At 43.4% G+C, this 12,581-nt stretch overlaps 1 protein-coding gene across 1 annotated transcript in view; it reads right to left on the reverse strand.

Moving 5' to 3' along the window:
* Window positions 1-548: 548 nt before the first annotated feature.
* The window catches only part of LOC124616717 (protein stum-like), a 67,294-nt gene continuing 55,261 nt past the window's right edge, over window positions 549-12,581 (reverse strand). Inside the window, exon 4 of the mRNA XM_047145077.1 lies at window positions 549-848. Coding sequence (XP_047001033.1) covers window positions 712-848 — 137 coding nt within the window. The 3' untranslated portion in view covers window positions 549-711. The remainder of the gene's footprint in view (window positions 849-12,581) is intronic.

Here is a 12,581-nt window from a genome sequence, read left to right on the forward strand (position 1 = left end):
TTACTTTTAATATCTTATTGAATGAATGGTTTCCATCTACAGGGAATGAATTAAGTGACTGGAGTTATAACTTCAAATATATTACAAGTTTAATTTGTTTGATTGAAAGAGATTATTTGAAATCTCCAGATTGATGAGAAGTCTTTTTTATCACGTCTCTGCCGCATATTTTGCCACGAGTCCAAGAATGTGGCGTTTTTAAGATGACAAATGCTGTGAAAAATGAGTCCTAATAACATCTTAGCAAAAATAATTATCTACATTGAATTATGTAGCAGATTTGTACCGCTTGAAATCACTAGTATCGTGGAGAGATTTCGTTGGCATGCCGTGATTGGACACTGCATTCTATTAGTACATTCGGTATGTAGGAATAACCCTGCCAGTGAGCAACAAAATGACTTTTGTTATTAACTAATCGTGAGCTAATTACAAAAAAAAGAGGCGGTGATGGCTATAGATTATTCAAATGTTAGCTTTGTAAGCGTGAAGAAAGACACGACAGAAATGATTTGTATGATAAACAGGTTAATTTATTTGCCGACACAATTATTCAAAATGTTTATTAGAGCAATTGCGTACACATATTTTCAAATGAATTTGTGTGGTTACAAAATTTGTCGTTGTGCGTGTTGCTACTTTTATAGTAATTCTGTAGTACAAAAATAATGTCTGAGTGTTTGCGAAGTGACGTGAGGCAGAATCGGGTGGCTAGCGCCGAGCGCGCTCCACGTCGTGGTTCTGACGAGCGGCCGCCGCCGCCGCCGCAGCAGCAGCAGCAGCTGGCGCCACGTTCGCTGCTCCTTGCTCCTCCTGCACCGCCTGAGCCTCTAACCGCCGGTTCTTTCCTGCAACACACACAGCGATTGATCAGATTCGTACAGGTTAACGAATAAGCATTAAACATACGTCTTCCAGCAAAATCTTTAACCATACACGTGTAGTCCAACGATCGCGAGGGAATTTGTGTTTCGCAGGTGCTATGTTATTCCAGAAAGAGAAAGTCGTAAATATGAGGAGCGGTCGAAAAGTTTCTAGCCCGAGATATTTACCGTAATGTTCGCACAAACACCACCACCTACTTTTATGAAGACTCTGAGTGGGTATGCAAGTCAAATTTCGCGTCTCCATCTTCGTTAGTTTTGTCGCTAGAATGCGTTGTACACCGCAGCTTGCCCCGATACCTCTCCAGGTCCAGACCGAATTCACAACCAGTTTCTTCGCCATCTCTCGGCGCACTGTCAGGGTGACTTATTCGCCCTGTTTAACCGGATCTGGACGGAGGGCGTTTTCCCAACTCGTTGGCAGGATAGCTTTACCATCCTGGTGCTGAAACCTGGTGCAGATCCGTTGGTGGTTGATAGCTATCGCCCTATCAGCCTTCCCAACGTTATGTGCAAACTCCTGGAATGGATGGTGAGTCGACGGCTCATGTGGATCCCGGGGCCTCCTGGCCCAGCAACAGGGGGGCTTCCGTCAGGGCCGCTCAGCGATCGACAATTTAGTCTCCCTAGAGTCGGCTATTCGTACAGCTTTTACTCGGCGAGAACATCTAGTTGCTGTTTTCTTTGATCTTCGGAAGGCGTACGATACCACCTGGTGCCATCATATCCTTGCTACGCTGCACGAATGGGGCTTACGGGGTCCACTTCCGATTTTTCTACGGAATTTTCTCTCCAATCGCTCCTTTCGGGTTAGAGTTGGCACTTATTTTAGCTCTGCTCATATTCAGGAGAACGTTGTCCTGCAGGGCTCGGTTCTCAGTGTTCCCTTCTTTTTGGTGGCGATTCCTCTCTATATGCCGATGACTTTTGTCTTTATTACAGTTCCCCAAGCATCAGTGTCGCTGAACGGCGGCCGCAAGGGGCTATCCGTAAGGCACATTTTTGGGCATCCAGCCATGGTTTTCAGTTCCCAGCCTCTAAGACCCGAGTGGTGCATTTCTGTTGTCGTCTAACGGTCCACCTCCATCCAGAGCTCTAGCTTGCCAATGAACTCCTTCGTTTTGAGGGAACGCATCGCTTTCTTGGCATGCTGTTTGATGCCTCAACTCACTTGGACACCTCATCTTCGCAAGCTTAAACAATGGTGCTGGCGCCACTTCAACATCGTTCGCTGCCTCAGCCACACCATTTGGGGGGGCTGCACGAACAACCCTCCTACAGCTCTATAAGGCCTTAATCCAGTCCCGTCTCGATTACGGGAGCGTGGTGTACGACCCAGCAACACCTTCAATGTTGCAGATCCTCGACCCGAATCACTATTGTGGCGTCAGACTGGCGACAGGTGTCTTCCGCACTAGTCCGGTGACTAGCCTTCTTGTAGAAGCTGGAATCCCTCCCCTACGATTCCGCTGACAACAATTGCTTGCGTCCTACATCGCCTGCGTCCATGCCTCGGCCGACTACCCAAACCGCAAGCTCCTTTTTCCATCTTCTGCACTCCCCTCCCCACGACGGCGGCCTAGGTCGGGTCTCCCGATCGCGGTACGCGTTCATTCCCTTCTCTTGTCACTCAAGTCCTTTCCCCTTCCTCCATCCTTCCGGCCCTCTTCTTCTACCCCTTCTTGGTGCCTCAATCGCTTGCAGCTTTGCTTGGATTTGTCCTGCAACTCCAAGTCCTCCGTTCAACCTGCCAGTCTTCGTCAACAATTCATGGCTCTTCTTGCCTCGTTTCGCGATGCAGATGTAGTCTACACTGATGGTTCTGTGGTCGATGGACGCACTGGGTTTGCTTTCATCCACGGGGACTACGTTGAGCAGCGTTCCCTGCCTTGTGGGAGCAGTATCTTCACTGCAGAGCTGGTTGCTCCTTATCGTGCACTCTCTCACCTTTCCTCCTGCCCTGGGGAGTCATTTGTCATATGCAGTGACTCCCTGAGTTGATTGCAAGCACTCGACCAGTGTTTTTCTCGGGACTCTTTGGTACGCGGTATTCAAGATGCTGTTTTTGCTCTCGCCAAGTGTGGTCGTTCAGCGACGTTTGTGTGGACCCTGGGCCACATTGGCATATCGGGAAACGAACGTGTCGATCGATTGGCCAAGCAGGCCACCACTTTGCCACCCCTGGAGCTTGGTCTCGTGGAAAGAGACCTCTGCCGGCCGGTGTGGCCGTGCGTTCTAGGCGCTTCAGTCTGGAACCGCGTGAACGCTCCGGTCGCAGGTTCGAATCCTGACTCGGGCATGGATGTGTGTGACGTCCTTAGGTTAGTTAGGTTTAAGTATTTCTAAGTTCTAGGGGACTAATGACCACAGATGTTAAGTCCCATAGTGCTCAGAGCCATTTGAACCATTTTGAAAGAGACCTCTGGTCAGCCCTACATTGCAGCTCTGGAGCTCTGAATGGTCTGTCTTGAACACACCAAATAAGCTCCACATGGTAAAGTAATCCACAGCCGTATGGAACTCATCCTTGAGGAGCACGTGTAGGGACTAAGTTGTTCTCTGCCGTCTCTGAATTGGACATACGCGGTTGACCTACAGCTGTCTCCTTCGCCAAGAGAACTCGCCCAAGTAACGCAGTGATGCAGGGCTGACAGTGGTCCATCTTCTGATGGACTGCCCCCTTTTAGCCCCCTTGCGGCAGTCCTTTAATTTACGAGCTGCACTTCCTTTAATTCTAGGTGACGATGCCTCTATAGCTGACTCAGTTTTACATTTTATCTGTGCAGCTGGGTTTTATCACTCACTCTAGTGTGGGCGCTTTCGCATGATTTCTCAGGCTGCACTCACTCCAGCGACTTTTAATTGTGAAGTGGATACCAAAATAGTGCCTTTTATGGTAACAAGTTGTGTTGGTACCTCCATCAACGCTTTCCAGCTGGAGGTTCATCGTTTGTAGTTGAGTGGTTGACCTTTTACCTGATCCATCAACCACTATAGTCTGTTTTCCTCCATTCAACTATTTGTTCTGCTCCTTTTAAGTATCCTCTATTTTGTGTTATTGCGGTGTTCATTTTGGCTCTGTACCCCTTGGTGTTCCCTCCATCTGGGTGCAGAGGTTACGCTTTTACTGTACAGGCCTTTAGGAGTATGTCTGTTTGGAACAGGGGACTGATGACCTCGACGTTTAGCCCCCATCAAACCCCAAAACTAACTAACCAACCAACACCGCAGTGTAAACAAAATGGTGAATATCGCGAGAATCAAGAATGGTGCTGTGATTGAATATCTTCATTTGAAGGGAATGACGGCCAAGGAAATTGCGGAGGACATGCGGAATACACTTAAGGACAGTGCTCCGTCATATGCAACCGTGAAGAACTGGGTGTCCGACTTCAAACGTGGAAGACTGCGTGTGGAAGATGCGCCAAGGAGCAGAAGGCCTGTTACCGTTGTCACAGACGAAAGAGTTACTGCAGTTCACGATACGATTTTGCAGGATCGTCGAACAGTGTTGCAGCACGTTGAAACCACATTTGGAATATCCCATGGGCGTCCTCTTGACATTGTTGTGGATATTTTGGGAATGCAGAAAGTTTTACCTCAGTGGGTCCCGAAAGACTTGAACGCAGATAGGAGATGAGAGTGTGCGCAGTGTTGTGAAGAAATCTTCCACCAATTTCAAGCAATTTTGGATGCAGAAGGGGTAATTATGGTGGATTACTTTCAAAAGGGCGTAACTATCAACGAATCTTACTATTGCACCCTTATGCGCCATTTGAGAGAAGAGATAATGAAAAAAAGTACAGGAAAATTGGCGCGCAGCTTTCTTTTGCATCAGGACAACGCACCGGCACACAAAGGTCTCGCAACACTGGAAACTGCGTGACTGTGGGTTCGAATCGTTACGTCATCCGCCATATTCTGTAGATTTGCCTCTAACGGACTATTCTTTTTTCCCCAAACCTAAGAAAAGACGTTCTTCGGAACGACGATTTGATAATGATGATGCAGTGACTGATGCTGTGAACGCTTTGTTGGAATCGAAATCGAAGACCTTTTATTTGATTGGTTTGCAGAAGTTATCTGAGCGTGCCCACAAGTGCATTAGTGTACACAGGCAATATTTTGAAAAATAAATTGGTATTATGAAATTTCTGTCATTCTTTATTTGTTAAGCTAGAAACATTTCGACCCACCCCCCTTGTATGGGAAACAATTTTATAGGTCCTGCTTCTTGGAAACAAATTCGTTCTACTTCATTCTGGGACAGTTTGCGAATAGTGCTCTGATTTACAGTAGACCGCAGTATCAATCGGTCATAGTTAAACCACTTATTTTTAATGTGATACTATATTACAAACCCTGTGGGTTGTATCTTAATAAACATATTATTTGAAAAAGAAGAATGTGTGGATGTAGATTCAAGAGAAGCAGAAATGAAAGTAAGCTTCATGAAACTGAACATATGAGGTGGTAACCAAAAAAACAGGAATTATTTTTTTAAAAGCTATGTATTTTCAAATTGTTTACAAAAGAACCCTATTCTCTTCAAAATACTCTCCATTACAACTAATACAGTCGTCCCACCGGTTCTTCCACTGTTCGAAACATTTTTTTTTTTTTTGTAGTCATTTTTAGAAATGGCTGACGGCTCCTCCCTCGTTTTTTTTCCACTTGACTACTTCAATGTTGTCAAATCGGTGTCCTTTCATGCCTCTTTTCGTGTGTGGAAATTAGAAAAAGTCCTGTGGAGCCAGATAAGGCGAGTAAGGTGCATGGGGCAGTGGAACCATGCCATATTTAGCCAAAAACTGTCTAACAGAGATGGCTGTGAGTGCAGATGCGTTTTCGTGGTGGAAGAACTAGTCTACTGTCTGCCACAAATCGAGTGTTTTTTTGACGAACACCGAGCTCCAAGATAACTCAATAATCTCTGACATTTGATCAACTGTCTGTCGACAGTCTGTGAGCACAAGCCCTTGAATTTATTTCAATATTTTCGTCGATTTGGGCGGTTGATAGACGTCCAGAAACGAGGTTTGTCATCAATCGACATTTTGAAATCGAGCGAACCACTAGTACACTCGAGTTTTTCCCATAGCGTCATCTTGGTACGCCATTATTAACTTTAAAACAGTTTCAGCCACATTTTTACCAAGTAGCAAACAAAATTTCACAGCTGCTCGCTGTTCACTTAAACCTGCCATCATAAAAAACGAAATAAAAACAAAACAGCGCTAGCAAAAGCCATCACTGCAGACAGACAAAACAAGCCATGTCGACAACACAGGCGGCACTGAACTGGCAGAGTTGCGCTATACGTGCTTGGCGGCAGAAATGTGTACTACACGAGCTCAGCCCACAGCAGCGTTATTCTGCTTTTTTTTTTTTTTTTTTTTTTTTTTTTTTTCGGGTACCCCCTTGTAGCAATGCCCTGTTCTCAAAAGAGTATTGACAAAATTTCAGCTCAAAAAGTCAGGAGAGTGGTACAAAACTTGTTTTGAGCGATATTTTTATACGCAGGTCAGGAGGTTAACTGTTAACAATGTAATACCATTCTGTTGAGTGTTTCAGGCACTCCTCCCCCAAATTTTGTCGCACTAGGAGGTTTTATACAGTACGCCTATTTAATATTGTCTGATAGTAGCTTCAAGGAGGCGGTTTGATGCAGTCACAAGCAAAAATTGCTGTCAACCAAAGTACTAATTTTATATTGCCAGTAAATCATGTACATATCTTAAGTCAATTTCGGGGCGGGGGAAAGCATAAACTGTATCTCACCATCAAAGATTTTGACCAGAGGTTGGGAAAGTGCCGCCCCGCCCCACCCATATTTTTCATTGATACCCTGTTAATCTGATGCCACAAGCAACGAAATTTGTGGTGACAGAGTTGCCTAAATTGTACCACTTTTGAGAGTTTATTTATTATATATTGAACAGTAAATTATTATTTAAACGATGTCATCTTGAACTCACTGGAGTAACAAAGGGGTGTATCATACCCCGTGCGCCTTTCGCAGAGGGACGCCAAATGGTCTCCAAGACAAACAAGACTCCCGGAAAATATATTATTATTAAATTCTGTACATTAAATTACTATGTGTGTTTCTGTAAGGAGGGAGGGGAGCGCTAATAAAGTGTTGTGCCTCGGGCTCCAGTAATGCTCGCTATTACGTTCGCTACGCAGCAGCTTCAGCGACAGGATGTTGTTCTTGGTATCTGATTCGAAGAACGGAAATTTGAGGAAAGTAAACACACTAAACACAATTTTCTAAACGTTTGGAAGTGGTACAAATTGAGCCATACATTGTACCACTCTTAAAGTTAATGTTCCTGAGCTGAAAGATATGCCTCAGACTACATCTAAGGAAATGTTCCACATTTTAGTTCTTACATCACTATTTACAGGCATTGCGATACAACTTTTTCCCTCCTTTCCCCACCCCTGCACACCTCGCGCGAACCCACAGTTTATATTTCATGCAGTGAGTATTTCTTCCATTCATTCTTCTTCGCAAAATTCGCTATTCCAATTCTCTATTTTACTGATGAATTATTGTGATGGCCTCCGAGCAGTTTCTCCAAAACACTTCCTTTTGACTGGTGGAGCTATAATTCTATATTTCTATTTCCTTTGTTTCGGTTAGTTTTTCCTGGGTGGGCACTTTGAGCCCACTTTGTTACATGCCATGCAGATCTGAATACAGATTCATGATTGTCTCAAAGCTAAGGTTATTTCATGTTTGGTCATCCACAAATAAAACATTATGTTGGCAATTACCTTATAACAGTAATTCTCTTCGCCATGTACCCAAGAAGTTAGATAAAAAATAGCAAAAGCAACATTGTCGTTAGACGTTCTGCTCTTCAACACACAGAACTTATAACTGACACTATGGCTCAAAGAAGCATATGTAGTTCATGCAGATCTCTCTAAAAGTCGTATTGTACAAGAGGTATATATTGTTCAGTACTGGTACGAATTTGTAGCCGATACAATATAGGCATCTCTTCCATATTAACGGGAAAATATTGTTTATAATAATAATAATAATAATAATAATAATAATAATGTTAAATTACTCTTTAATATCATTTTTGAAAAAATTATCAGGACATGGGAAAAAGAAGTCAAAGGAATCCAAATTGGCATTAGAAAAGATAATAGATTCAATGTGAAGTGTTTAGCTTTTGCGGATGACCTTGCAATCCTCACAAATAATAGAAAAGAAGCCACTAACGCCATAGAGAAGTTACGCGAAATTGCGCAAAGAACTGGCCTGCAAATCTCATTTGAGAAAACCCAGTACATAGAAAGAGTGCCACAAGACAAATTGCCTATTGTGACAACCCATGGGAAAATCGTACAAGTACCACATTTTAAGTACCTGGGAGAAATCATCCAGCCATCAGGGATCAACCTAAAGGCCAATGAGGAAAGAATAAAAAAAACTGCAGAAAGCAAATAAACTCACGTGGAACTATTATAACAAAAAGTCCATATCCATTAACGCAAAATTGAGGCACTACAACACTGTCGTACTTCCGGAGGCACTGTATGCATCTGAAGCAAAACAAATAGGTGGGCAAACTAAAATCAAAGAAATAGAGAAACAAGAAAGGAAAATTCTCAGGAAAGTTTTTGGCCCGATACAAGAGCAAGGAATCTGGAAGAAGAGACCAACATCAGAATTATATAAATACACAGACAAGATTACAGACACAATAAGGAAAAGAAGAATGCAGTTCTACGGATATATCCACAGGATGAATGAAAACAGAATTTCAAAGCGAATTCTTAAAGTCATCAACTCAGGCAGGGGAAAAACAAAATGGATAAAAGAAGTTGAAGAGGACCTCAGACAAGCACACATAACAGTAAACGATGCAGAAAATAGAACTGAATTCAGGAACATCATCAAAAAACATAAGTTTGACACCACAACACAGAAGAGACCAGGATGCAAATGGACAGCGGAGCGAAAGAAACAACACAGTGAACACATGAAGAAAATTTGGGCTCAGAAAAAACATTAACAATCATCATAAAGGAATTGAAGTTCAAACGCTCTCTTAAATGGGAATAATCGAAAATAATAATAATAATGTATTATTATTATGTCGCGGCGGTTATAGTTAAAGGAAATGATTCCTGCTCCATTAAATTTCGGGAATGCAGCCGCATAAATTCTGCTTCATCTTCTAATATTTCGGCTGTATATCTTTCAGCCATCTTCAGAGAGAGCCGTACGACTGACGCTCCAGCGCTCGCTCCATCCTTTTAAACTCGCGGACCGCGCCACTGCGCATGCGGCCACAGATGAACAAGGCGCCAGTGATGTTGATCGGCGGCAAAGACGTAACATATGCATGAGTTACGTCTGTGGCTGCGCATTCGATCCATGCTGGGAGATCGATGTACTACTGGGAGCTGAACTGTAGCGACGTCTTTGTAAGTTCAATATTGAAAGTGCCGGATTCCATGATTTATCTAATGTGAAACCGCTGTCTCTATTAATTAAATTCTTCGCCAAGCGGATTTCAATGGCCTCTTTTACTACGGAGTCCCAGAAAGATGAAACAGAAGTCAGAATTTCGACATTTTCATATACCATAGAGTGACCAGAATCAATACAATGCTCTGCCACAGCCGATTTACTGGGTTGTAAGAGCCGAGTGTGCCTGCGATGTTCCGTACACCTCTCTTGGACTGTACGATTCGTTTGTCCGATATATGAAAGGCCACATTCACATGGTATCTTGTAAACTCCAGGTTTGCGGAGTAGTAAGTCATCTTTAACGGAACCCAGGAGTGCAGCCGTCTTCGCCGGTGGACGAAAAATCACTTTTACTTTATGTTTAGTGAGGATCCGTCCTATTTTGGATGAAAGGCTTCCCACATACGGCAGGACAGCCATGGATTTAAATGTTTCCTCGTCATCTTCTGCATTCTTTACGGACACCTTAGGTTTTATTTGTACTGCCTTACGTATCTGTTGTGGAGAATACCCGTTGTCCTCAAAAACTCTCTTCAAATGTAAAAGTTCGTCTTTTAAACTACTTTCATCAGATATGACGTGTGCTCGGTGTACCAAAGTTCTTAGAACACTACTCGTCTGCGAAGGATGGTGACAGCTATTTGCATGTAAATATAAGTCCGTATGGGTCGGTTTCCGATATACTGCATGACCCAGAGTGCCATCTTCTTTACGCCGAACCAAGACATCCAAAAATGGAAGACATCCCTCGTTTTCCACTTCCATTGTAAACTGAATTTGTCCATGGATGGAATTCAGATGGTTTAAGAAGTCCTGCAATTTGTCCTCGCCATGGGGCCACACTACAAAGGTGTCGTCAACGTACCTCCAAAAAACTGTAGGTTTCAAACTAGCAGACTCCAGGGCCTTCTCCTCGAAATCCTCCATAAATAAATTGGCCACTAAGGGTGACAAAGGACTACCCATGGCAACACTGTCAGTCTGTTCAAAATATATTTACATGCAAATAGCTGTCACCATCCTTCGCAGACGAGTAGTGTTCTAAGAACTTTGGTACACCGAGCACACGTCATATCTGATGAAAGTAGTTTAAAAGACGAACTTTTACATTTGAAGAGAGTTTTTGAGGACAACGGGTATTCTCCACAACAGATACGTAAGGCAGTACAAATAAAACCTAAGGTGTCCGTAAAGAATGCAGAAGATGACGAGGAAACATTTAAATCCATGGCTGTCCTGCCGTATGTGGGAAGCCTTTCATCCAAAATAGGACGGATCCTCACTAAACATAAAGTAAAAGTGATTTTTCGTCCACCGGCGAAGACGGCTGCACTCCTGGGTTCCGTTAAAGATGACTTACTACTCCGCAAACCTGGAGTTTACAAGATACCATGTGAATGTGGCCTTTCATATATCGGACAAACGAATCGTACAGTCCAAGAGAGGTGTACGGAACATCGCAGGTACACTCGGCTCTTACAACCCAGTAAATCGGCTGTGGCAGAGCATTGTATTGATTCTGGTCACTCTATGGTATATGAAAATGTCGAAATTCTGACTTCTGTTTCATCTTTCTGGGACTCCGTAGTAAAAGAGGCCATTGAAATCCGCTTGGCGAAGAATTTAATTAATAGAGACAGCGGTTTCACATTAGATAAATCATGGAATCCGGCACTTTCAATATTGAACTTACAAAGACGTCGCTACAGTTCAGCTCCCAGTAATACATCGATCTCCCAGCATGGATCGAATGCGCAGCCACAGACGTAACTCATGCATATGTTACGTCTTTGCCGCCGATCAACATCACTGGCGCCTTGTTCATCTGTGGCCGCATGCGCAGTGGCGCGGTCCGCGAGTTTAAAAGGATGGAGCGAGCGCTGGAGCGTCAGTCGTACGGCTCTCTCTGAAGATGGCTGAAAGATATACAGCCGAAATATTAGAAGATGAAGCAGAATTTATGCGGCTGCATTCCCGAAATTTAATGGAGCAGTCTTTGCGCCGCGAAAACCTGAAGATTCACGAAATGATTCCTGTTTCACAAATTAGTATTCCAGAGATCTATACATCATTTGACAATTTCATATGGTGATAAAATGTAACGCAAGATTAAGGGCATAATATACTGCAGTAAGTCGCTATACTGAAGCTCTTACAGAAAAGATATATGCTGCTGGAATCGTTGACTTGAGCTAGTACGTTGTTTATGTGTATCGAGGCAAAACAAGAGCTATAGATGGTGCTTTGTGAGCGAAAGTTACAATCTTCAGCTTTCCATCTTTGAAGCAGGGTGAATGTTGTATAAAATGACATTTTGGTAATTTCCATAGGTGTCTTTTTTAGTTGTGCCGAGCACAACCAAGAAAGCTTGTTGGACAGACAGCAATCGAGATCTGCGCTCAAAACAGCTATTCAAATTGTCGAAATGTTGTGCAAAATTACTAACGAACAAGGCTGCAAGCTGAGAAATCTGAGATCAGATTGTACTGCGTTTTCCACCTAGCCCACGTGAGCCAACTCATAGATCGAGTATTGTATTTTATACACTAAAAGCTGATTGGGTCCAAAATGTGGAAGAACGCATTCGAATAACGAATAATTGCTCGACGAAAGTGGTGAATTAAACTAATACATTGAAACTTACAAGCAAGTGTAATCAGTGTGCCAGACCAGACTCGAACCTAGGATCTGCGCGTTTCATGGACAAGTGCTCTACTAACTGAGCTATCCAAGCACACCTCGCAACCAGTTAAATTTCACTTCCGCCATTGCCTCATCTCCTGCATTCCAGACTTCACAGAAGTTCTCCTGCATTCCCTATGGGTCTAGCACTCCCGGAAGAAAGTCAAAAGTCCCAAGTTCGAGTCCCGGTCCGGCACAAAGTTTTAATCCCCCAGTACGTTTAGAACAATGGCACACCCCGCTGCAGGGTGAAGCTAATGTATTTTTCATATATTGAGTCAGGGGAGGGAAACAAAGGAATCCTGCAAAATGAGCGTGTGGGTGCCTTCTCGCAAAAATAGTTGGGGCGTTCTGTAACATCAGCGAGGTTAAATATATGGGGCATTTAACTACAGTATTCCCTTCTATTTCCTATTCACAGAAAGAATTCTGGAACAGGTAAGGAAATGTCTCTCTATATTGTATGTCCTTGGGAGACCTCTGCGGTCTGACAAAAGGCAACGATCAAAACCTTA

The sequence above is a fragment of the Schistocerca americana genome, chromosome 5 (genome assembly GCF_021461395.2).
Source record: "Schistocerca americana isolate TAMUIC-IGC-003095 chromosome 5, iqSchAmer2.1, whole genome shotgun sequence".
Classification (NCBI taxonomy): domain Eukaryota; kingdom Metazoa; phylum Arthropoda; class Insecta; order Orthoptera; family Acrididae; genus Schistocerca; species Schistocerca americana.